Source organism: Octodon degus, unplaced genomic scaffold (genome assembly GCF_000260255.1).
Source record: "Octodon degus isolate 3935 unplaced genomic scaffold, OctDeg1.0 scaffold00125, whole genome shotgun sequence".
NCBI lineage: Eukaryota > Metazoa > Chordata > Mammalia > Rodentia > Octodontidae > Octodon > Octodon degus.
This window is the reverse complement of record NW_004524701.1, coordinates 3,749,135-3,775,048: the sequence shown is the minus strand read 5'-3', so window position 1 is coordinate 3,775,048 and position 25,914 is coordinate 3,749,135. Positions and strand designations below refer to the sequence as shown.

Sequence of the window (25,914 nt, the reverse complement as noted above, 5' to 3'; positions counted from 1 at the left end):
TTATTATTATTATTATTATTATTATTATTATTATTATTTGTATTTTTAGGGAAGGGTCTACAAGGTGTTCAGGGTCTCATTACTAGATAGGACTTGTAGTGATTCTCCTATTTACAGCCTCCCAAGTGCTGGGATTACAGGCATGTGCCCCATGCCCAGTCTTAATTGCTGTCTCAGTGTACCCTGGGGGTGGGGCCAGCATGGCAGGCCCAGGATTGAACCCCTGGCCCCTGTGCTTGCTTGCAGGTGCTTTAATCCACTGAGCTAGTTGGCTAACCCTAAGTTTATTTTTTGTACTATATTTGAAAGGCTCTTTTTCCCTTGACTTCTGAAAAGAATAATAGAGGTTTTTACCAAAACGGCTTATATAATTTTTTAAAAATTTGGAATCATGCAGCATCCAAATTTAAAATATACATGTGTATAAATCTCAAATGATTTTTAGGCTCAATTTATTCAGTAGAGTTGAAACATCAGGGTCAAAGCAGAATACATGATAATTTTGTGTGCCAAGAAAATGACTATGTTGTTCTTTGTGATAATCTTCAATAACATTCTAATGAGAACAGGTTTTGTCAGTCATGTGACATTGCAAATGTAGCTTCAAAACAAAACCAAACAGCCTTCCATCCTCAGTCCTACTAGGACTCTAGTACTGATTGACATTGCTGTATTTCTAGTTGTTAAAGTAATTCTGAAATCAAATATATCTATCTACCTATCTATACTATAACTGAGTGTTACACATTTGGCAACTTTTGACAATAATAGATTCAAATATAAATATCTTTAATTTACTTTCCTGGTGTTTCTACTTCTTGCAAAAACTTTAAAGTTTACCAACTAGTCTCGTGCTTTTCAAAAAAAAATTCTCTAGTGCTGTTTCTTTGCCGTTTTCAACTAGTAAGAATAACTATATCTTGGGAAGTATAGTAATTATTATAGATGTCACCGTTATTGAGTACCTGATTTGAGTTTTTATTCCTGTTTTGCTATGTGCTGCCTGTGACTTTAGATCAACTTTTGTGTTTGTAGAAATAAGAATAGTAATAATCCAGATCCTTAGTTGAGCAACTACTCAGTAGACCTAACACATAACAATCAAGTCACTCAATTAGTTCATTTATAAATGATTATTTTGAAATGAATTGCAAGTAACAAGCAAGTTATTGTGCTGACTATTTTTTTACTTTTTTTTTTTTACCAGATGATGACTTTTTTCATGAACTTCCAGAGACTTTTCCATCTGACCCACCAGAACCTCTGCCACATTTCCTTATTGAGCCCGAAGAAGCTTATATTGTAAAGAATAAGCCTGTGAACCTGTACTGTAAAGCCAGCCCTGCCACCCAAATATACTTCAAGTGCAACAGCGAATGGGTTCATCAGAAGGATCACATCGTAGACGAGAGAGTAGATGAGACCTCTGGTGAGTCTTCCATGGTATTTAGATTGAAGTTCAAGCTTCAGCGATTACTTCTCCCTGTTGTCATGCTGCTGTTTCAGTTAGTGAAACTGAAGTGACATTATTATCTTTTTGCAAAAGGTTTTTAGTTAGGATTTGGTGATCTCAACCCAAGCATTACAGAGTAAAACATGATGCACAAATCTTGACTTGATTTCTGCTGGTCTACATGAAATTAAAACATGATTCATACTCAAGATGATAAAAAAATGAAGGAATAGACTGAACACAGCATGTTAAGTGTCTGGTGAAAGATATCTTTGAATTATTCTTATATGGTCATCAATTGTAAATATCCTGAGATCTGGGGAGCACATTCAGCTAAGAATCAATTTTGCTTATTGAATATACTGCTAACTGTTAGTCTATATACATTGCCCCTTGCATTTTTTTTATGTATTTAGTACAGGATATACAGGATCTCATTACACAGATTAGACTCACAGCAATCCTCCTGTTTTCAGCCTCCCAAGTGCTAGGATTACAGGCATGCACCACCACGCCCAGTCTCAGTGGCCATCTCAGCACACGCCGGGGGTGGGGCTGGCATGGCATGCTAAGGATCTAAACCCGGTCACTGTGCATGCCCAAGCAGGAGCTTTAGTCTGCTGAGCTAGCTCACTACTCCCCTCCCCCATATTTCTCAACAAAGTTGTAAATTTTATAGATTGAAAGTACCCTGTACCCCTAGCCTCCATGCCCAAGTACTTCTCGCTTCCTCACTCTCATCGCATGTGGAGTTGTGTGCTGGAGGGATGTGTGAGGTCTGGGAGCAGAAGAGGGCTCTGGTACATCTGCTTGTGGGTGTGTCCCTTTCGCTGACTCCATTAGAGTGAGAACCTCTGATTTCATCATTCTGTAAATAATAATAAAATATTAAATGCATAGGAAGTCATGTGGATATTAATGACCTGTAGGACTTAGACTGATGGTATAGGAAGCATTCTGGATAGCAATTTAGTGTAAGACAGTAGCAGAATCTCCCAGAGTTCTCAAACTGGAAATCTAGAGTACTGTCTTTGTGTTTATTTTATTTTTTTTTCTCTCCATCGGGAAGAATAATTCTTTAGATGTTCAGATCCCTTCCAGATTGATGATTTTATAAGACATACACCTTAAGTATTATTACTTCACCATGAAGGTTTGCAGGCTAGTTTCTTTATTAGTCTTTATTAGTATGTGTTCGTAGTGCATAACGAACACATTCAATCATTCACATTTCATCATTCATCATTCATCATTCACAAAGCCTCTTGAGGCTTGTTACTTTCCCTTCTCCAAGTGTGGAGTTAACCAAAGATGAGCACAGATCTGCTCTGTGAAGGTGGTTTACCTTCCGTCCCCCTAACAACGCAAGTACTGTATCAAGGAGATGAACATAAGGAAGTGCAATAGACTATGAGAGAACTGGGAAGAGGTGACTTACATGGAATATATACATATATAAAATATAAGTGGTCCTAGGGTCCCAGGGGGCAGTTCTGCACCATTTCTTGTCAACTGATGAATCCATGAGTCCATTTCAACTAAGCTGCCAATGCAGAAGTAACTGGGGCTGTCCACTTGTAGGGTAGCTTTTTTCAGAGAATTGCTCTGTCTCTTGGTCTAAATACTCTTAAAATAATATTCTTCCCATGAACACAGATGTCTCCAAAATCTCAAGTGAATTTAGTTTTATTAATTTCAGCTCATTTATTTGTAAAAATTTCAGAGGCATAAACATGTAATGGTAAGAAAAGAAAGATATCATGAAAGCTAAATAAGACTCACAACATAGGCTTCTCTTTACCAAATTAATGAGAATGCCAATACTAGGGTTACATGTTAAAACACAACTCTGATATTCAGCCCTTCTGCCAAATGCAATGTACGTTGTCACACACACACACACACACACACACACACACACACACCCCACAGATTTTCTTTCTATGAAACATTGGTTTTCTATGTTTCTGCACAAAAGTAATCAGTATTTCATACACCGATAATTAAAAATACCTCTAAAAGTTACTGGAAGCTAAATGTATAACATTTATCTTCTAATTCAAGATAGATAAGCAGGAAGTAAGGTTGGACTTGGGAGACCAAGGACTGGCTTGGTTCTCCAGAGACACTGCTGTGCAGCCACGTGCTATAGTTGTTGTTAGCTTTCATTTTTTTCTGAAATTTTATGGGAAAGGCAGGAACCCTACTAATGCTTGCATACTACATACAAGAAAGTATTACCTCTAATCAGGAGAAAATGGAAGATGTCCATGGACGCTGGTATTATTTGGTATTGTTTTAACCTACTAACCATGTCCTTAGAAAACAAATAATTAAAAAGGTTAAACATTATGACAAAAGTGGGAAGTTATTATGAATGATACCTGGTATAATTTTGTATCTCTGCAAAATGTATGCAGTCTCAGAAGGGAAAATCTTAAAATCATGGAGAATATACAAAAATGGCTGAAACATCACACACCTTTTTAATATAAGTCACTTCAAATTAAAATGCAATAAATGGCATCACTTTAATATAAATTCAAATATATATATAGATACAGCATTTTAAAAAGAAAAGAATAGGTGCATAAGTGTGTGTGTGTGTGTGTGTGTGTGTGTATGCATGCATGCGCGCACATGCATTGTGTGTGTGTGCGCAGGATCTCACACTCGCTAGGCAAACACTCTGCCACTGAGGCACCTTCCCAACTTTATAAAGCAAACTTTTAAAGTCTACTCCAAGCAAGCAAACAAACAAACGTAAAAATTAGAACTATAGCTTGAGTATATAAAAAATGTGTATTGTTCTTAAATATGAAAGATGGAAAGTTTTGCAATGTGTGCTATTTATAAATGAATGTATAAGTTCGTCAATCCTGTGAAACTAGTAATGAAGGAACAAATCCTGAAACATGAACAAAGGGACCTAGCGCTTCATAAATCTATTATAGAGCTAAAGAAGCTAAAGAAATTTCATCTCAGTAGAGGGCAAAACACCTATATTAATGGCTTAAAGTAAATAAAAATACTTGAATGCTTTAAGGCTTTCAGGAAGTGATACAATAAGCCTTTCAACAATGCAGGAAAAAGTTGATTTTACCTGAGTTGAGATAAGGTAGGCATTCGGAAAGGAGAGAGAGGGAAGCCAGGAGGAAGGGAAGGCATGGAAGAAACTTGGAATCCACTTCATTCATTAGATTAATTGGAAGTGTTGGGGCTTAAAGCCATCATCACTAGGAGAAAATCTTGTAATTTATTGACTGGTGAGTTGGTTTCAATAGTAAGCCAAGCCTTTTTAAATAAGACACAAAATCTAGAGAATTTATAGTGAAATATTAAATTTGAATATCCAAAGAAAGAAGATTACAAAGGGAGCCAAGAAACAGATTTACAACAACGGGTATGGGGCTGGGGAGATAGCTTGGCAGTCTAAGTGCCTGCCTGGCAAGCACAAGGACCCTGGGTTCCTTCGCTGGTACTGCATGCCCTGTCAGCCCCAGAACCCTCAGTGCGCAGTGTGGGACACTGAAAACAGTGTGGTGGTGCATGCCTGTAATCCCAGTGCTGAGAGGGCTGAGACAGGAAGATCACTACAAGTGTGAGCTATGTAGTGAGACCCTGTACTAAATAAGTGAATGAATGAAAAATAAAATAATAAATGATTGAAAACTTTTTAAAACCTGTTATTAATATCTGTGGGTAGGTATAAAGGAGTTAATTTAACATATAAATACATTTTAACTTAGAGAAAAGATGAATAACCCATTAGAAAATTGAGCAGAGTTTGAACACAGACATAAGGGAAAAGGAGTATTTTGTTGATGGAGGTATGAATTGATACAAACTCTTTATAGGCCAGTTTCAACAATTTGCCGTACCAATAAATATCTGGAAGCTAATGACCACCACTTTGACAACCTCTTGTAATCTGAGAGGCCAAAAGTAATTTGTATTAAAATGTTTCAATACATTTAATATTAAAATATTTATGTAATTTTTTTCTTTTCCTGGTGTACACACATACGTTTTTTGCCTCTCACTCTCATATACACTTCTTTTTTTTCCTCTGACCAATAATTTCCATACTAGGAAATATCTAAAAATAAAAATCCAAATGTGCGCAGGACTCAAGTAGCGAGTTGTCCAGCTGCCTTCCGCACCCTCTTAGAGTCATCTCAGGCACTGTTCTTCCCGAGGTGAAAAGTGTGGTGCCTTTCCAATCACCAGTGTTGCCCCACATGTGAAGTTTTGGAAAAATCTCTCAAATAAAAATTTTCAGGAAAAACAAATCTAAAAACACTGTGTATGACATAATCCCATTGTGCAAAGTAAGAATATACACATACATTTGTATATGCATTGAAATTTTTTGAGAAATCTGTATGAAAACGTTGATAGTTTTGGACAGACTTTTACTGCTGGGTTTCTTTTTGAATCCCATGAATGTATTGTTTTCGTAATAAATAATGAATCCTGAAAAGAAAGTCCACACCACTTTATTGCATCTCCTTGCTTCTATCATAAATCTCCAGTCTGGACAGATTTGTGGAGAAATTTTGTAGGTCTTTTGTATTAGAGCTCTTTGCTTTCCTAGGAGATCAGAATCACTATGAATGGAACTGAAATAGAGTTGTTTGTTTTGGTTTTATTTTCCATAAAAATGGATTCACCTGCACTTTTGCTTCCACTGTCCCTTTAATTCAGAGTGGCCCCAGTAATGTTGGGGCCTTGGTGGTTTTTAACAGCGATAAAAATTAAAACATAATACATCTTGAAATATATTACAAGTCAGGGAAAATTTGGGGGATATTTAAAAATTCTAAATTGATTCTCAGATGACAGGACAGACAAAAAGTCACTGCAAAAAGTTGCTTTCTGAAGATACTTCTGCCCTACAATGATTCTTTGAGACTTATTTAATGTCAATCAGACAGAATTTTGCAAGTAAGAAAAATCAATTGTGTTCATTAAACCTCACACATACTTTCATAATAAAAAAATCACTAAACATTAAACCTGGAAATGACAAAAAGATCTCCTTTTAAAAGTTCACCATTTTTAAAGCACCTGCAAGCAGGCGCAGGGGCCAGGGGTTTGATCCCCGGTCGTGCCTGCCTCGCCCCCCAGGCACACTGAGACAGAAATTGAGACTGGACGTGGGGAGCACACCTGTAATCCCAGCTCTTAGGAGGCTGTAAACAGATGGATCACTACAAGTCCAATCCAGTAGTGAAACCCTGAAAACCCTGTAGACCCTTCCCTAAAAAAATACAAAATATAGAAAATAAAAAAATAATAATTCACCATTTTAAACTGTGAAACACTAAATAGGCCCTCTTATTTAGAAGTATGAAATAAATGATTATTTGTATTTACTAAAAACAGTTAAACCTTTGGTCATGACGAAATATACTGACTAAAGAGCAGGCATGGTGGTTGCTGTTTGCCTTCTGTCCTTTAAACTTTTTTGTTTCTTGTGTGTGTGTGATATGAGACAAAAAGGTGAAGGCTGCATATATTTGAAGGCTTAGGAATTTTCAATCTTTAAAAGCTCTTCATTTGCTAATATAATGGTACACACCCATGTTGCCTTCAAAGTTCCGTAAGAATCTTGATCAGCCCAAAACTTTATGGTCACATTTTCAAGAAAATTCTGACTCAGCAGCTTGCTCCCTGTTTACTTGAAGGCTGTCACCTCCTGTTTCCATGGCACCCAAGACCTGCCATTTCAAAGCAAGTGTTTTTTCCTCCATGAAGAAAGAAGCAAGGGGAGTTAAAAAGCTGAGGTTATTTTGAGATGTTAATCATCCCTGGATTTTCTCCTTTCATCTTTAATTATTCTCAAATTAGAAGAAAATGTCAACAAGATCAGCACAGCAGTGCAGAAGCACTCTGGTCTGGGCTTTGTGCTGCAACCCCCACCTGCATCGTGTCCTGCAGGCATCACCAGGGCTTAGGAGAGTCCTGGACTTCACCTTTGGTAAGAGAGAAAACCGAGGCTATGCAGGAAAAAGAAACTGATTGGCCCCAAAGCACATGTGAAACGGCGACTGAGCCAAGATGTGGACCTAGGGCCTTACCGCTGCCAGACGTGTGTGGGGCCTCAGAACCATGCAGCCCTAATTCTGCCTTAACTGCTGAACATAGGACAGTGAGGCTCATAAAAGACAATGACCTTTTTTGTCAGGAAGAGAAAGTCTGATTCTAAACATCAGCTGTTTCTTCCATGGTTCTCTATGCCTTCCTTGCCTATGGCAGTTTTCTACATGTAAGCATGGCGGCTCTTTAATACAGGAGCTTAACCTTGTGTTTAGGACTGGATTATTTTCTTCCTTGAAGGTTTTTCATATTTGGCAATTTGGCATAAGGCGGGCCTAGGTAGGAAAAAGTAAAGAAAAGTTGATAATGAGGAAGAATTATCAATGGAGAGAGACATGAGGTGTTTTCATTCAACCACTCCCTGTGCCCTTACCAGTGATGTGTGCTCACAGTGAAACCCTTCCTCTCCCTCTAGAAGAGACTCCGACATGCTTCTTTCCATTATGACACCAAAAATCAAAATTTTAGTTTTACTCCTCACTCCAAAACTCAAAGTGGTCAGCAAGTACTGCTAATTTTTCCTCAAACTGTCCTTCCATTTTAATTCTTGCTCCTATTCTCTGAGCAAGGACCTTTATTATGTATCTCCTAGATTATTTGAGTGGCAACATCTGCCTGTGGAACTGTGGCCTTGTCGTTGGTGGTCCATTCTTCAGATGGACGTAGACCTAGCAGTGGTCATCTGAGTTCTTGAAAAGGTAGCATGGCCTCCCTTTGTCCTCAGAATAAAACATGTGCTTCTCCAAAGACTTTTCAAAGTCTTCAGTCCAGTGGTTTCCCACTCGGCTTGCTAGCCTTAACTCCATTTGCTACCACATGCTGCACATGATGGACAACTTGGCTTTTCCCCTGCTATGTCCAGAAATTTTGAAAATAAGCAAACCAACAAAAGTTTTGTGGACTAAGTTTTAAAACACTACAATAATGGTATTTCCATTTTGGAGAAATGAATACAGTTGTCTTACCATAGATTTGAAATCCAGAGAAGTTTGTTTCTTATAGATTTTATGGTTGAGAAGTCCAAGGTCTGCTGGGGTCTTGCTTCCACAGATGCAGTGCCTTCCCCACATGTCCATATGTGGTGGGGTCATTCATAAGGACAGTAAGCCCATGCTGGAGGCAGCCCAGGACCTATGTCATCACATGTCATTTCAGAAGGAGTTTTTTTTTTTGTTTGTTTGTTTGTTTTTGTTTTTTAGGGGGGGGGCTGCTCAGATGCCTTCAGGGCATGTCTGGTTTGGCTTGAGGATGAGAGAATTAAACCACAGCATCCTGAGCCTGACTGCTTTGTTTCAGCAGTTACTTACACACCTGAGCTAATGGGAAAGCCCCCCATATCATGTGTCATTTCAACATAGGTGAAAGTGTAAGGAAAGCTCCACTGTAGGAAAACCAAATTTACTGTCAGGCAACTGAACTCTTTTCCATGGAACCTTTGTTAAAATAGAGTGGAACCCTACTGTCATGCCAGGAGATGATTTAGAAATGCTAATCATACATGTTCAAGGTAAATTAGGGAACATTTGTATAAGCTTTATTAAAAGATACAAACACTTTTCATTATAATTTTGTGTCTCAGAACCATAGACATTTTATGAAAAGCATGTGTAGTTAAACTTAAAGAACTGTTGGTATGGTCATCATTAAATTGAGTGTGGCCAGTTTGCATTAAATTGAGTGTGGCCAGTTTACTGTTATATTTACTTTCTGGGTCTCCTCATGTCATATGAAACCATACAAAAATCAGTCGGGCCACACTGTAGTCTCTCATTACCTTTTCAGTCTAAGTATTGTAAACTGGAGTATGCTCCATGGAACCTGGAGTTTTCTCTCTGCTCCCCTCTCCTCCTCTTCCCTTTTTCTTTCCTTTCCTCCTTTCTTTCTTTTGAAAGATGAAAACCAGGATATTAAACCCAGGACCTTCGCACTGAGCTGAATTCCAAGCCTTTGTTTTATTTTGAGGCAAGTTCTCACTAAGTCTCTAAGTTACTCAGTTTTGTATTGAACATGGATCTTCCTGCCTCAGTTTCCCAGAGTGCTGGGATCACAGGCATACACCACCTCACTAGGCTGTTATAGACAAGTGCTCAACTTTATCAAGTACTTCATGAGTACGTGGTATATTTGTTTTTTTATTCATAAGTTTATTGAGAAACAAATAGCAATGAGACGGTTTCAAATCAAATTGTAGGACAGTTTCAATAATTAACACATTGTATACATTCTTCTTATTGGTTAATTGCTGTACAAGATGCAGACATGATATTCTATTTACAAACACCATTAGAACAAATCCCTCTATTCATTAAGTGAATGTAACTATATATCTATCCTAACTACTTTGTATACACAGATACAAAATGTACATTCATCTGTATCCCCTTTTCTTTTGTTAAGTTCCATTATTTGAATATTATAGGTGTGTAAACTCAGCAAAATAATCTAAAAGAGTCCAGTAGCCCATAATAGTATTGGGTCTTCTGCTTGACTGGCAATGTCAGAGATTGTTGACCTCAGTCCCCTATAGCTCAACATAACAGCATGGCTTTACTTCTCATATTTCGTTTTTATACTTTTCTGCTGGATGGTTAAGACCAAGGTGAAGCAGGACCTATGCAACAAGAGTTGTAGCTTTTGGGTCTGAGAAGGTCAGTGAAATCCCCTCAGGATTTATCCTGAGATCCTGTACCTCAGATTGTAGAACCTTTGTCAGTGTCATCCATGTGGATGAGTCACGGCCATTGCTTGGCCAATGTGCTCTCTGTGAAAGCCTGAGAGAATGTTTTCTCTCCATGTGACTCTCCTTAGGCACACTCTACATCATCGATCACTTTCCTCTTTGGCTTGATAATCTCCTTGATCAGAAAATTTGGGACACTACCTAGTTACATGATGTAACAGTACAAGTTCTCAAATTTCCTGAGTCTTAATTGACCTTGGAAGGCTAGGGCCAAAATGTTGACTTTCCTTGCAACCCTCCTTTTTCTCTAATTTGGTCTGCAAACTTAGGTTGTTAACCATCCAGAAGACAAGCTTATTGTTATTACCATACAACTTAGGTTGTTAAGCTTAACCTCACTATCTGTCTGAATATCAAATATCTTAGGCATAACATGGAACAGGTATTTTTCATCAAGTATTGATATGTTGAATTTTAAGTCCCTACAGAATATTTTAAAAATAGGCATAATTATATACTTCTTATGTTTACACATAAGTCCAAAGAACTAACCATATACAACCTTTATGAAGCAGGACAGTCCCACAATATTCCTTTTCCTGTCTCTTGCTTTCATTCATCACCACCTTCTTTTTGAACAACCATCTACCCGAGAGACAGCATAGTAGTAACTGGCATGTCATGACAAGCAGCCCGTATTCAGAAGACCAGAATGACAGGCGCTCCAAGCATGAAACTACTATTACAGATTACCATCTTTAGTGCAGTTGCTTAATTCACAGGTATCAGTATATATAGTTAGGGTGAGAATCTTTCCAATTAACTGCTAGATTCAAAAATCCTCTGGAGATTCTCAGGATTGTTGCCTTGCCCATATTCTACATATAACTGTATGGCTTGACATTGTCATGTTTCCTAGCTCTTCTCCCTTCCCTCTCTTGATTAGTTAGTCCTCGAGGTCCTGCTTTTCTTTTACCTATATTATACCTTTCTATTTGTATTTCTTCTTTTGAGTTCTTATACTAGAGAAACTATACGATATTTACACTGGGTGAATTTATCCATTGTACTGACTTTCCCCATCTGCTTCTATCAAAATTCTACTCATTCTTTTATGAAGAAATGAAACAATTCATAACAAAATATAAAAGAATGACAATAGTTGATACACAGTGTATAATTACCTTCAAAATAGTTACTCAGAGTATAAAATCTAGGCCAAAGATATTCTTACAAAGAAGACACAGGTAGAAACATGAAATTTTCTTTTCAGTGCACTAAGATAAACATTCCTGAAGAAGTAGCACAAATGTTGTGAATGAATTTTTCTGTGAAACCTGAAGTTATAAATAAGCATGTCCTTGTTTCTTTTATTTGTATTTCCACTTTGATATACTCATATATCTTAATTACATATCTGTATTAGGTTAATCAATTTGAGAGTACCAATATCCCACTGTTTTGAGATACAAAGATCATTTCTTACAAATCTGCATGAGAAATTTATGAAAGACACATATCTTTATCCTTTCAACTAGATTAGAATAACATGGTATGGCTTAAAGTTTATCAAGCTTGTTCTTTTCTGAACTATGTAATACAAGGCATTAAACTCAGGGAATGATCAATGAAAGTTCGTTTTGTGAGATCGTAGCTCCTCATCCTACTAAATTTGAGTAACTGAAATTTGGTAAGATGTATTGATGGGTATTTATTAGGAATATTTTGTGAATAGGTGACTGGGGAATTCATAAAGAGAGGCTAGTCATCTGTAAGAAGGTGCATTTCACATCCTGTGCACCCATCATGCCATTCGTTATTCTCCGTGTAGCATAATCAAGCTCAGTCCTCCTTAACAGAGTGAGCGTTTTCAAAATGAAGTTATGTATGTTTTGTTTAAATTTCAGTAAATGATGCATACAGTTTGGAAACTGTTTGAATTCTTTCCATAATTTATTATTTAAGTCAGTGGGTTTGCTCACTTTGCAAGCATAGAAACTTCTATTTTAATTCAATTACCTGCCAATGAAGATGAATGATTCTGGGATATAAGTGAATTATTTATTTGATTTCCTTCTCAGAGGAACTTACTTCAATAGCAGACACTAACAATTTTTCTTTTCAGTATCAGGCTGGCCTCAGGGCTGAGTAAATAAAAATAGAAAATTGATAAGGATCCATGTAATACATGAAGCCAATCTAGTACTTCACAAGAGAGTAGTTGCCGTAGAGCCATAACAAAATATCATTTATCCTGAATTCTTTTCTTTTGCTTATTCTTTGTTAGTTGTCACAACTAATTGATCCTTATTTCACGTTGATTTTAAGTCTATACACCGGGCCAACTTGGCTCACGTAATCTCAGCCACAGTTATAAACATAATGAGGTCAGAACTCTGGAGCTTTAGTTGCTGCTGTTATTTGCTTTCTATCATGAAAAGGATATTCTCCCTGCTGATGGATGTGGGTTAATCTGTTGTTTGTAAACTTGATTCGTAAGTTGCCATTCTTATCATGACTTGTAAACAACTGAATTCTTGAAATATTTTAGATTATACACTTGGATTTCTTTTTTGCTTCCAATTTATTGTGTTATTAAATCTTTATTTTTTGTTTGCACATTTTTGTTAATTCCAGCATTTACTAGTGTCTATATTAAAGACCTTACACATGTACCAAAATACTGTTACTACACTAGACTTGTAGAGCATGCAGCTTTTTTATTTTCTCTCCTGAGAACATATTTAATGTTTGAATTATATACTCCATGGATAATTTTAATAGCACGTATTGAACAGGAGTGACCTAGAATGTGATTGTAAAATAAAGGCAAGAAAATCTTATATATTTCAATGCAATTTTTGCTAGCTGCATTTTATTAAGGGAAAAAAACCGTTGTAAAATTGTGTACAGTGACAGTGTTAATGTGATGAACACAAGAGAATCCTCCCCTCCAATTAATGCTTAGCCAAGGTTATTTGTGATAGATTACTCCTCTTCTTTTCTCACAGCTAAGATGAAAGCATTGATTAATAACAATTTAATCAAAAACATGCATGCAAATAGATATGTAAGTATGTACATAGTCATGTGTATGTGTGCGTTTCTTCAAATTCAGAAAAAGAGAAAAATGAATCCCAGCCCACCCTGAGGCCCACACAAAGGCTACAATCAGAAGCAGGTGTCCAAGGACATTCTTCATCTAGATGACTTGCTGCCCAAACAGGGCATTTCAGAGCAACACTGGTGATTGTGTTGCTATGGCAATTTTGCCATGTACCCAGCAACTAGGCATCCACTGCAGCTAAGAGTTCTGAAATGCCCACTTCAAAGCCACAACTGCACAATTGTTAAAGCTGTGATGTATTCTTTAACCTGTGGATAAAATATGAGTTTATGGAGCATCTCTCATACTTTATCATAAGAAGAAACATATTTAACAGAATTTTGAACTCCAATATGAAATATTGAGCACCATATTTAAGGAAGTCTTAAGAAATGATTTTAGCTTAAAAAAGAGGGTTGGCTCCTTAAAGAGCTTAGTTTTTGCTCTCCCAAGTTTAAATATTCTTTTTTGATACCTGAACCTTTTGTGCTGCATATAAATAAATAAGGATGATAATTATTGAGATATTGACCCGCGCTGTTATTTATATTGTGATACCACCAATTGCTATGCGGTCCAGTTGAGTTTCATTATCACTAAATCACAGTACCTAGTGTTTCTCAATAATTTGCTCAAAATCCCAGTGCCACTTTCTGTCTCCTTACCTGAGAATTGTTGTCATCTTTAAAGACATAATAGAGCATTGTTTTGTTTTAAAATTCCATAACTAATGAATAATGCTAAAAGTGGAACAGAAAGGACCAGCCCCTCTCATATCTTTTTTTCTTCCCTCCAGCATAGCATCAATCCTAAATCATCCTTTAGCTTAGAATTCTCCGACCCCTCTCAGGATGCCTGTTGAGAGATCTACTCCTACCAGAGCCTCTGAAGAGTGCATTTGGAGTTGTGAAACTAGCATGCACAGCATGAGAGCCCCATTTAGCCAGTTGTCAGAGTATTTGGCAAAAAAGCAAGCACAGCCTGTAGGAAGTATAAAGTCTACCAATGAAAACCAATTCGTATTAGAGAAGTCTTGGCCTCATTCCTAATTTCATCAAAGGTTTAACCTGATTATCAAACTGTTCTGAAAGAAATTTCCCAGCACACAAAGGCAAGAGCAACCAGGAACTATAAGGGCAGGAGCTGTCAACCCTGACTGCCCTTGACAATCACCAGGGATGCTGTTTGCAAACACCTATATCCTGGCCCGGCCCTAAAGATAATGATTGAACAGGCACAGGGCATAGCCTTTTCCTTTGTTAATTTGTTGTTTGCTTTAAGTTCTCTAGCAGTGTTAATATACAAGCAGGCTTAAAAACAAGGACATGAGAGAAGTACTATTTGTTGTGAAAGTGTGGCATAGAGGCAGTACATGGATTTTCTGTTACAGAACTATGTCCCAGATACTTAGCTTTGTGCTGTATGTGGAGTGAGCCAAGGTCTGATGACAGCAGTGCTGAGGGAGACCCCAGTCTAGAGACAGCAGGGAAGAAAACAACCAAGCTTTCTCATTTGCTTGCCTTTCCCTCTCTTTCTGAGAATAAAGAAATTGGAGAACCCCTTGGTAGTTCTATGGTGCAGAATTACTCAGTGCAGAGCCCCACTTTCTACAATATCCTGTCCCTTGTCTGTGCCTATTAAATGTTGAAGACTGAGGGAGCACAGCCTCCTGAGGAAAGTGGGGGAAACTCAGCTTGAGTGAATTAAGAGTTAGCTGGCAAACCCGCAGGGACTGTGCTGTCCAGAGCGATTGTAGGAGTGGCAGTGAATGAATGACATTCCTCTCTTCGTAGCCTCAGCCAGGCTGGTCTTGGACAGTGAAGCCCTCTGTGTGAGATGACACTGGTGACTAAGACGCTGCCTCCCACACCCACTGAGGGGCATCTGCGAAACCAGAAAAACACCACGTGGCAGATGGCATCTCCTCACATTTGTGTGCTGTGCCTGAATCTTGAGACCGTGCTCTCAAGGTGCAGAGACAGAAAGTGCTTGGTTACTACATCCATCTCGTAGGCCTATAGCAGCAAACTAGCCCGGACTTCGTAGTGTTAGACAAGACTTTATTTTCCCAGTTTTGGAGGTGAAAAGCCTTAAATCCAGCAGAGCCGTGCTCCCTGCTACTGAGGACTCCATCCCTCCTCTCTTCCAGTTTCTGGTGGCCGCTGCAGCATTCCTGGGCCTGTGGTCCTGTCACCAAAACCTTCACACCACGTTCTCTCTTTTGCCCTTGGTACGTGCTTGCAGTGCACGATGACTGCAGCAATGGAGAGTGGCTGTGTTTACACAGCACATCCGAATTCCTGTGCTCCTCCCCGTGGCCCTCACCTGCCGCCTCTCAGTCCCCTTCAACTTTGCGATGTTGAGGACTTCTGCAAAGACCTTTTTTGCCAGGCAGGGTAACACAAGCCCCAATTACTCAGAGCTGCACACATCTTTCATCAGAGGGGCACAGCTTTTGTCCCCTGTAGCCCCAAAGTACTGTAACTGTCAACGAAGTCAGAGTTGGGTAGTGCAATAAGGAAGAGATGGCATGGAGCTTGAGTAGAGATGGTTAAAAGCCCAGGCATTTCCCAGGCTTTTTTCACTCCTCTGGTAAGAAGTTCTCAGTTAACTGTACATGTAGCAGGCAGCGAAAGCACTCCCTGGTGTTCCCGAAGCCTCCCCCAATCTGCCGTGTTGCGCTGAGCCAGAGCCAGCTCTTGCTGCTCTGTGCATGGCTCGCCTCCCCTACGCCAGGCTCTCCTGCCAACCTCAGCAGTGTAATGGCCCCATCATGGCACAGGGACCTGACAGCTCTTATGGCCATGTCCCTCATACAAACCCATCCACACACACACAGTTGCCAAAGCTGTACAACACCACAGAACAAGTGAGTGTGTGTGCATGCGCGTGCACACACACACACACACACACACACACACACACACACACACACTTTTTGCTTGGTCTAACAACACAATGGGAATGTAAACATAATGTTAATGCAGCCGCTCTCACTTGGCTTCCCAGATGGCTTAAGTTCAATAGATTTTTTCCCCCTGATTTCCTCAGCTTCTCCTAGCAAGTGCTAAACAGCCATTATGCCTTTTCCTGCACATTGAGATTCATCTGCAGCTACTAAACTGCCTCCAAAGTGCTTCAATTTTGCATGAGCAGTAAGCTGGGGACTGGGAGACATTACCCAGGGCTGAAGGCCCAGATCATTAGAAAGAGCATGTAAATCCTCTGAACCAGAAATAAAAGGTGCAGAGATGTCCTTTGTGAAGTCCCAACTGCAGCTTTATGTAAAACATGAACCTTTGGCAGGATTTTATGTAGCCCCTTTTACTTCTAAATTTTATTTGTGTGCTTTTTCTTACTTCGTCATACACATTGTATTTTTAAAGCAATGAGCTTTCTATCAGGAGCATATGGGATAATAGCCATTCACCATCAGTATTTCTCTCCTTAGGACCCCAAAATCCTCTTCACTTTTAAGAGGCACAGCGCTTCCAAGTATTGCTAAGGGATCACCTGCATGATAGGTTTTTAAAACAACTGAAAACTTGCTGAATAGTAAGAAGCTTTGAGAGGGAATGGACTGACATTTATAAGATATGTGCAAGGGACATAAATCTATATTTTGTAAGCTTCAGAATTTTAGATTTAAGGCTTGAACAAATGCTGGATTACAGAGTGAAGTTGGAGTGGAATCTATTGGGAGTCTGAAAATCATCAATGTGAACGAAGTAATTATATTCTGCTCCTCTTTCTATAGGTACATATCCTTATCTTATTACCTAAAAGTCTTGTTTGGATTTTCCAAGGTGAACACATTTTTATTTACACTTGATCTCTCAACTTGCTCATCGGGACATCTTGCTGCAAATGAATAGTGTGTCATGGTCAGTTTGAGCGGTCCTGTGTGAGGCTGGGCTCAAGGGGTTCAAATCCAGGGAGTCCTGCAGTTTTGTGTGCTTCAGAGCTTGGACCTGGGACCAAAAGCATTTCTGATGGAGAGGCTGGCTGTCCATTCTCATTTGCTGTTTCCTTTGAAGTAGAAGGGTTTAAGCGGGAGGACATTTTTTGGTCTATGACATATCTGTTCAAAAGTAATAAGCCACACTCCTTTTACATTGTTGCTCTATAATTATTTCATATATATATATATATATATATATATAGAGAGAGAGAGAGAGAGAGAGAGAGACAGAGACAGAGACAGAGACAGAGACAGAGACAGAGACAGAGAAACAGAGACAGAGAGACTATATTTAGGATACTGAGAGTGAAAGTGCATGGTTTGACACAGCCATTCATTATTTATCACTAAATACATTTCCATAGGTGTTTATTAACCAGTGTCTTATTTAGCAGTGTGTAAGCCAGTGGAATCTAACAGAAATGTGACTAAATTGGCTTATGGTGGGATACAAAGTAAGTGCAGCCCACTGTGTATGTGTGCCAGGCAAACACGCACATAGATGTGTACAGAGATGTCAGGTGCCCGTGTATCCTGTCTGCCTTATAGATCTGGTTTATGATGAAACCCACTTTTGTTGTCCATGTGTTGTATGTATCTTTTAGACTGAGTCTGCCTGTCCATTAATTTCCCTTTCCTAAAAACATAGCTAAGCATGACATGTCGTGCTCTTCGCTGGATTTGGATTGCTGCACAGCATTATCTACTGTGGTTCTCTACCTCAGGACTCCAGCTGCACATCCTAAATAATTTGCCTTCAGGATCCTCTATGGAAATGTTTGATCCACTGGATATGTGTCCTTTGGTGAGAATACATTTGTTAAAGGAAGGAAAGAAGGATATGAACAGGTACATGACTAAGGCTGTTTGTTCAGCTAGTGATATCGTACAGTTGCATAAATGTCTCAGGGAGCAGGAGCTATGGCGAGATGCAATCCCCTTCTTTCTTTTTCCTTGTGATGCAAGGGTGGAATGGACATGAAGACACTGTAAGTTAATAACATTCAGAGTCCTGTTATCATTTTTGCGTAGTTTCAGGCTCTAGCTTTTTTTTCTCTTGCAAAAACATCAAAGCATGTTAGAATGAGAAAGAGATCATGGCTATTAAACTCTATGACAGTATTTTCCATCAATTTGTGCAACATTTATGTTAGAAATAATATTTTGAAAATATTGCAAGCAACATTTTGAAATCAATATTTTCTTATGTAATACTAAGTGTCTCTGGATTTTATAACATTTTGGGCATAATGTTAGAACTGAACATTTAGATATTTGAAAACCTTCTGAATTATTATAAATTATTCTCTATATATGTAACAAAATAATGATAATATGGAGCTATGCATTCAAACATCGTTTTAAAAAACCCAATAAAGCATTGTGGGACTTATAACTGCAGTCTTAATTTGTTTACCCACCACGCATTTGTTGGAAAATCACATGCCAAACATGAACGTCGGCACCACTTCCATCCATTTCATTCAAAACTGCAGTGGCATTTAGACACCTGCCAGTCCCAGGTGGAGTGGCCCAGTCAGTAGAGAATGTTCACAAGAGAGGCCCACAAGGTGCCATGTGGGGCAGCGCTGCCTCCCTCCATCAGGCGTGGGCCGAGGCTCTTCCCAGTTTTTGGCTTTACTGTCCTACCAGGTCTGATCTTCTTTTGCACAAGGGGAACCACAGGGAGGGGGAGGCCTGCTGGCTTCCCCAGAGCTTGCTCAAGAAAGGTGCACTTGGCTTCCTGGCATCCTGTTTACATGGGCTGCTTTGTGGTCACGTCTGAAAGCACCCAAGCTACAAGTCTGGTCAGGTTGTATTCATGGGAAGATGTAAGGAGCTGACAGTCAGCTACAGTCTGCCTGGAGATGCAGTTCCTTTTCAACATGTCTCCTGCAGTCTGTGATACATACTGAGAAAAGACCAGCTATTTTTATCAGTTTAAAGTTTAAGAAAATGAGAAATGTAGCATCTGCCCAAGGTTACTTATAGCAGTAGTCATCTCAGAGCCAAAAAACCAAGGTTTAGTTTCCTTTATTCTAATGTCCTATTTTTCTAGATTTAATTCTGAAATTAAAATTTTTTAATTTCACTGCAGAAAATAATAATCCAAATTGGCTTTTAATTTGATGGTTATTAATATCTCAGTGTCATTGCATTTCTTAAAGTCAGTTCCTTGTCTTTCCTCTTCAAGTGACCTCAGTTATGATGTGCTAGAACTCATTCCATTTTCCTCTCGGTCTGGAGTACACAGAGCTACATCCCCAAGACCCTTGAACTCCCTCTGGGCCCTGCAAAGCTTTCTCAACTCCGGGGGCTGAGTGTGAAAGTTAGACCCCCACGGTCAAGTGGGAAGGGCAGGTGTGAGCTCTCCATTCTCTCTGGAAGCCAGGGCTGGGAGGGTAGAGCACTCAGAAAGCTGCTGTGGCACAGACGCCCTGGAGACTGTGAGATGTTGAGAAATTAAGGGAGTTCTTCAGGACTCAGCCCAGCACAAATGCTTCCAGCTTCTAAAATCGTACCCACTAACTCATCCTAGTCAGAATTTTATGCGTTGGTCCGGGAATTTTAATGCCATTATTCCGTTGAGGAAAGTGAGACTAAATAAGGTAGAAGCACTCTTTCAAGATGGTACATTTAGCTCATGGAAGGGCCGGAATTCTAACCAGGTCCCTTGCCTATGTCCTTCCTACCTATTACACCCATTGTCGGGGGGCATCTACAGAACAGCCCGGTGGCACATCTGTAGCAGTGCTGTCTTCTGAAGCTCTACGCCAAGCCGTATGTTTACAAAAAAAGGAAGCATATGAGTACTAAAAACGTAAGCGTGTATAACACAATCAACAGAAAAACAAAAGGTTATTTTTATTAAAAAATAAAAAGTTAGAAAGTACATTATATGTGATTGTTTTGTTTTTATAAATCACCTCTTCCTCTGGAATATCAAAGGGATGATTTGAGACAAGGACCTCAGAATATACAGAAATATTTTAGAAATACCAGACCACGTACTTATTTCTCAATCCCTCTATTACGTTCTATTTGAAAGTTAGCATTTTAAAACCAAAACAAACAAACAAACAAACAAACAAACAAAAAATCCTTGGGGCCGGGGAGATGGCTCAGTGGAATAAGCACTTCCCTGGCAAGCGCAAGGACCTGAGTTCAATCCCCGGTTCCGCCAAAAAAACCAAAAAAAAAACCAAACAGAAAGTTAGCATTTTATCAGAAGTTCAGGATACTTGCTTCAGATCTGAAAATATGACAGGCTCATGGCTCAGCGATCATGTTTTTTTTTTTTTTTTTTCACTTGGAATTCCACAGATTAGTTTTTCTTTCCTTTTTGTTGTACATAAGTGAGTCACTCTTGCATATTATTGTTCTTTAAAAAAATAATTTGATGAATTCTTTGACCTTTATTTACTTAGCAACTATAGTTATTCTTGGAGACTTTAACAGGCATAATCATTCCACTTGTTTTTTGCATTTCAAATGTGAATGGTTAGCATGTTCAAAGTTCAAATTGTGTCTCTATAGGAGAGGTTATTTCTAGAAAAGAAGATACAACCGCTATCTGGACTGAAATTTTCCTTCCTCTAAAACACGATTACACATAGTAATATATCTTTTAAATAAGTGTGTGACAGTGTCCTCTGAGAAATAGTCTTTCATTAATTCAACAAGAATTTGTTATATCTCTACAATATATTCTGGATGTCTTCGTAGGCCTCCACAAATGCATATAACAGACAATACTCCCCGTGCTGATGGCGCTCATGTTTTAATTGGAACATGAATAAACATTCTAGCAGGCATGAGTATATTCATCCATTTCATGCCCTTCTTTAAATACTGATTTTTGCTTATTCTGTCCTGAATTGGTCAGAATCCGCCTGTGTAGCACCTTCCATCCAGTTGCTGACCATGCCAGCCTTACCTGACCTGTGTCCTCCAGAGATGTCAAGGAAGACTGCCAGAATTGTGCGAGTGTTGTGGTTGCTATAGCAGAGCTTACACCCTTGCACCCCCCTAGGACAAGGTACAGTGGCGCCTCAGTTCATGAACTTCATTCATTCCACAACTCAGCATGTAAGTTTAGTACTGATCTTGTGGAGAAATGTGATTTTACTTGCGTCCAAGTAGGTGTGCAAGCTGAATACAGAGAGGGCCCCTGTAACTCCACCATCACACTTCAACATGCAGTAGAGACAGGGGGATTAATGAAATCACAAGAACTTGGGAAAGACCAAGAAATCTAAAAGCCAATCCCTTGACCAGGTTTTTGATATTCAGATTTCTTTTCTATCTATCCTACTGGGACTGGGGAGATAGCTCAGTAGAATAAGCGCTTACCTGGCAAGCGCAATGTCTTGAGTTCAATCACTGATACTGAAAAAATAAAAAAACCTGTCTATCTATCTTACCTTCTTTAACATTACCCTAGACAAAGTCTCCACACAGACCTGATGCAACCAGTCCCATGGAAAAATTTCTAAAACCAACAACATTTTTCCCCCTTGAGTACATGCCCCAGAAAATATCCAACCACTGTGGCTTCTGTCCTAAAGTCAGTTTGGTACCTTAAATGATAATTTTGTGAAAAGAATACAGCATTACTCTCAAAACAATCACAGTGTATTTAAAAGTCACACAGATTTAAAGTAACTTTGTACCTGTCATTCCATTCCTTTTCTCATCATCCAGCAATACAACAGATATTTTAGCCTCATTTTATAAGTTGGGAAATAAGGGCAATGAATTTAAGACTTGCTAAATTCAAATACAAAAATGCATCAAGATTTCATTTTCTTATCAAAATGTATCACTAGGTTTCTGTGTGTTAGGTCAGTATGGTTTCTGTCTGACAGTTGTAATAGCAAATGCTTAGGTGAGTTGAGTTTATTGAAACATGAACCTTTCTGCTTTGGTTTGAAAAGTTTCACGAAGAGCATGGAATGCACTGCCTGGAAGTAGCTGGCCCCAGCAGAACGTGTGTGTGGAATGCACTGCCTGGAAGTAGCTGGCCCCAGCAGAACGTATAAGTGGCAGTTGCTCAGAGAGACACTCTAAATGCTTCTTTTAAATCATTTGGACTAAGTCCAAAATGAAACCCAACAGTATGAGTGGTTATTATTCTGGGTACGAGTGTCTAGCTTCCCTTGTTAGGCACTGCTGTCAGAGGGTCACCAAAAATATGGCTCTTAACACTTAGGATTCATCACCTGATGAAAAACAAGAGATTTCTAAAACTTGGTAGTAATGATTAAAATTAAAATTCTCTTCAAGTCATAGTCTCTGTCTTGAATAGTAGAGACAGATTTATCTTCTTAAAGAAGATGTCATTTTTTAAAAAATGTATCAGTTTGGGGGACAACCTGCTCGGGTCCCCCTCCTGTCCCTCTCTCAGACAGGAGCTTTCTTTCTCTCAATAAATATATTCTGCTTAAAAAGAAAAAAAATGTATCAGTTTACAATTTTCAGTCTCCCCACTCCAAACAACACATTTCCGTCACTGCCATTCAAAGTTCTCCACAAAGCTCTTCTGATTCAGGTCTTATTTCTGAAGTTTTTTTTTTTTTTTAATTTTTTTTATTTATTTATTTATTTATTTATTTATTTATTTTGGACAGGGTCTCGCTATGCAGTTCAGACTCATACACTGATCCTCCTGTTTTCAGCCTCCACAGCAGCTGGGATTACGGGCCTGCACCACCATGTCCAGACTCCATCGCTAGCTCAGAGTACTGCCAAGGGCGGGGTGGGGGTGGGGTGCAGCATGTAGTGCCTGGGATAGAACCCCAGTCCCTGTGCCTGCCTAAGCAAGCACTTAGTCTGCTGAGCTATCTTGCCAGCCCTCAGGTCTTACTTCTTACTGAACCCACATAAAGTATTCTCATAAAGTTCCATATTTTTCCCCAGTCCTCTGGGTCTAAGCTAGGTCTTTTACTGGGATATGTTTCCAGCTCAATTTTTATTTTTTTGATTTGGAGTCCTCCAAATTTGCCCAAGAAGGACTAGAACATTCTGTCCTCTTGCCTCAGCCTCCCAGAGTCCTGGGATTCAAGGTAAATAACCCATTCCCCCACACATACAGTTTTTAAAAATTTCTCCTCTTTGGTTTTATGATACTGTTTTTATCCTGAAGTGTTTTTGATGCTTCTCTAAATCTTTAAACTCAAAGCCTGCCTCAGTGACTATCTCAAATATTCTATTTCCCCATGTTTCCCCATCTCTCTGCCCAAAACTACTTTATTATACTTTTCTTTAATTGAGTTTTCAGAATTTCCTAAACTATGGAGTATTTCGACTGAGCACATCATTTTACTGAATGCTAAACAAAAGTGCTTCAGAAAGCAAGATGAGACAGGGCCGTATCTATTCTCTGGAGGGTCCTGTAGTTTAATGCACTTGGGAAAAATGAAGGTAATTCACACTACAGATACTATTTTATGACAAAAATTTTTATCAATACTTTCCAAATATTGATGATGTTTTGAGTTTCTTAGAGGATGGGGTATTATACAGAAATCCCCAGGGCATTTGAGCATGCAACCATTTTCTGAGACAGTTTGAACACAGCTAATACAGTAAAAAGAATAAAAATACTACATTAAAATAAATGCAGAAGTAGATGATAATTTCCATGTGATCCCATGTATGGGTCATTATTTAAATTTTCTTGTTCTATATTTTAGGGAAGGGTCTACAGGGTGTTCAGGGTCTCACTACTAGATCAGACTCATAGTGATTCTCCTGTTCACAGCTTCCCAAGAGCTGGGATTACATGTGCGCGCCACCATACCCAGTCTCAATCACCATCTCAGCATGCCCCGGGGGCAGGGCCAGCACTGCAGGCCTTGGGGATCAAACCCCTGGTCCCTGGGCCTGCTGTTTAAATTCTGACCTCTACTCCTTCCTTATTTTATGGCCACCATGCTAGGAAGCCTCAGTGATTGTTATGCAGTTTGGTGGACAACTTTGCTGAGTTATAATCGAATGCGTTTATATCTGGAAAATAACATTTTCTCTTTGCTATAGTTGTCTGTGTACAAACCACTGATTTGGCATACATTAGCTGGACAAATTATTTTTGCCAGTTAGTGTACTAATAAATACTAGTGTCTCAGGCAGAATCACTATATGTGTGCACAATTACTGCTACTCTATCTTGGCAAACTTCTTAAGGAAGGGTCTATGAGTGACCCGTCTCGAGTGGTCCTAGGAAGCTGCCATCATACACAAGCAGGTGCTTAAGAGCTGTCTTCATGAGGAGCAGGAAAGGCACAGGAGGACCAAGACCTTAGCCACCTCCTTGCCAGGGTGTCTGCAGCGTCAGGACAGCTCTTGGCACACAGTAGTCTCAAGGAGGGTTTTTTGAATGACCACACAAGAATACTAGGAAGGTCTGTAAATTCACAAAAATGCAATTAGTTAATTTTCCAGGAACTATGCCTCACACTTATTGACGGGAATTTTTTTTAAATGTTATTAAAATTACTAGTGACAGGCATAAGACAAGGAAGTAAAGAAGTGCATGTAGTCAGACTTAGTAAAAATTATATTGTCAAATGTAAGTGTGAAGAGTATGCGTGCAAATACCTATAATATGTTTGATGTTTTAAGAAACATATTTATAAGAATGCTGTATTTGCCAATTCCCTCTCATGTGCTCTGCACCTTTCCAAATTAAACAAATTGCTGTCATGTTTTTTAAAATTTTTCCCTTCATGGACAGTCCAGTAAATTTTTTGGTGATGAAAAACAAAAAAGCTAAAACAAATATGGATCTCCATTCGACACATATGATATTAGCAAATAGAGCCAAATGGCTAGAAAAGATGATCTTAAATGAAATCAATTTTTAGGTACAGGATAAAGAAATCAAGACTTAGATATACCAGGATTCTAAACAAATTCCTTAAACTATTTCATTCCAGAATAAACTATTTTTATTCTTAAAACTTGGAGGAAACTCATCTATTTTAAATTGACAAATAAAAATTATATAAATTTATGGTTTATAGCATCACATTCTCAGACATGTATGCACTGTGGAATTGTTAAGTCAAGCTAATTAGCATGCATTATTAACTTCATGTGATAAGAAAATTTATTAAAATCTATTGTCTTAGAATTTTCAGATATTCAGTGTATTATTATTATTAACTATAGTTAACATTTTATACATTACTTCTCTTGGATGTATTCTTCCTGTTTAAATATATTTTTGCATTCTTTCACCAGTCACTCCCCATCAGCTATTTGATTCAAGTGCCTTCGCAGCTACCATTCTGCTTTCTACTTCTATGAGTCTGACATTTTCCTGTTTCACACATGAAATTGTGTAGTGTTTATCTTTCTGGGCCTGGCTTCTGTCACATAACACAATTACCCCCGTGTTCATCCTTAAAAATGACAGGGTTTCCCTTGTTTGTTTTTTAAGGCTTAACACTGTGTGTGTGTGTGTGTGTGTGTGCACATGAGTGTGCGCACATGCATGTGTGCACACACACTATAGCTCACATTCTTTCCTTCCATTCATCCATTAAGAGACACCCAGGTTATTTCCTCACCTTAGCTGTGGTGAATCATGTAGAAGCGAACATGGGGGT

The 25,914-nt window shown here is 38.8% G+C and overlaps 1 protein-coding gene across 2 annotated transcripts in view; it reads left to right on the top strand.

The window, feature by feature from the left end:
* Positions 1–25,914, top strand: part of Unc5c (unc-5 netrin receptor C) — a 365,338-nt gene that overhangs the window by 206,722 nt on the left and 132,702 nt on the right. For both annotated transcript variants that reach the window (XM_004640635.2, XM_004640634.2), the window contains exon 2: positions 1,208–1,429. In XM_004640635.2, the coding sequence (XP_004640692.1) occupies positions 1,208–1,429 (222 nt within the window). The remainder of the gene's footprint in view (positions 1–1,207; positions 1,430–25,914) is intronic.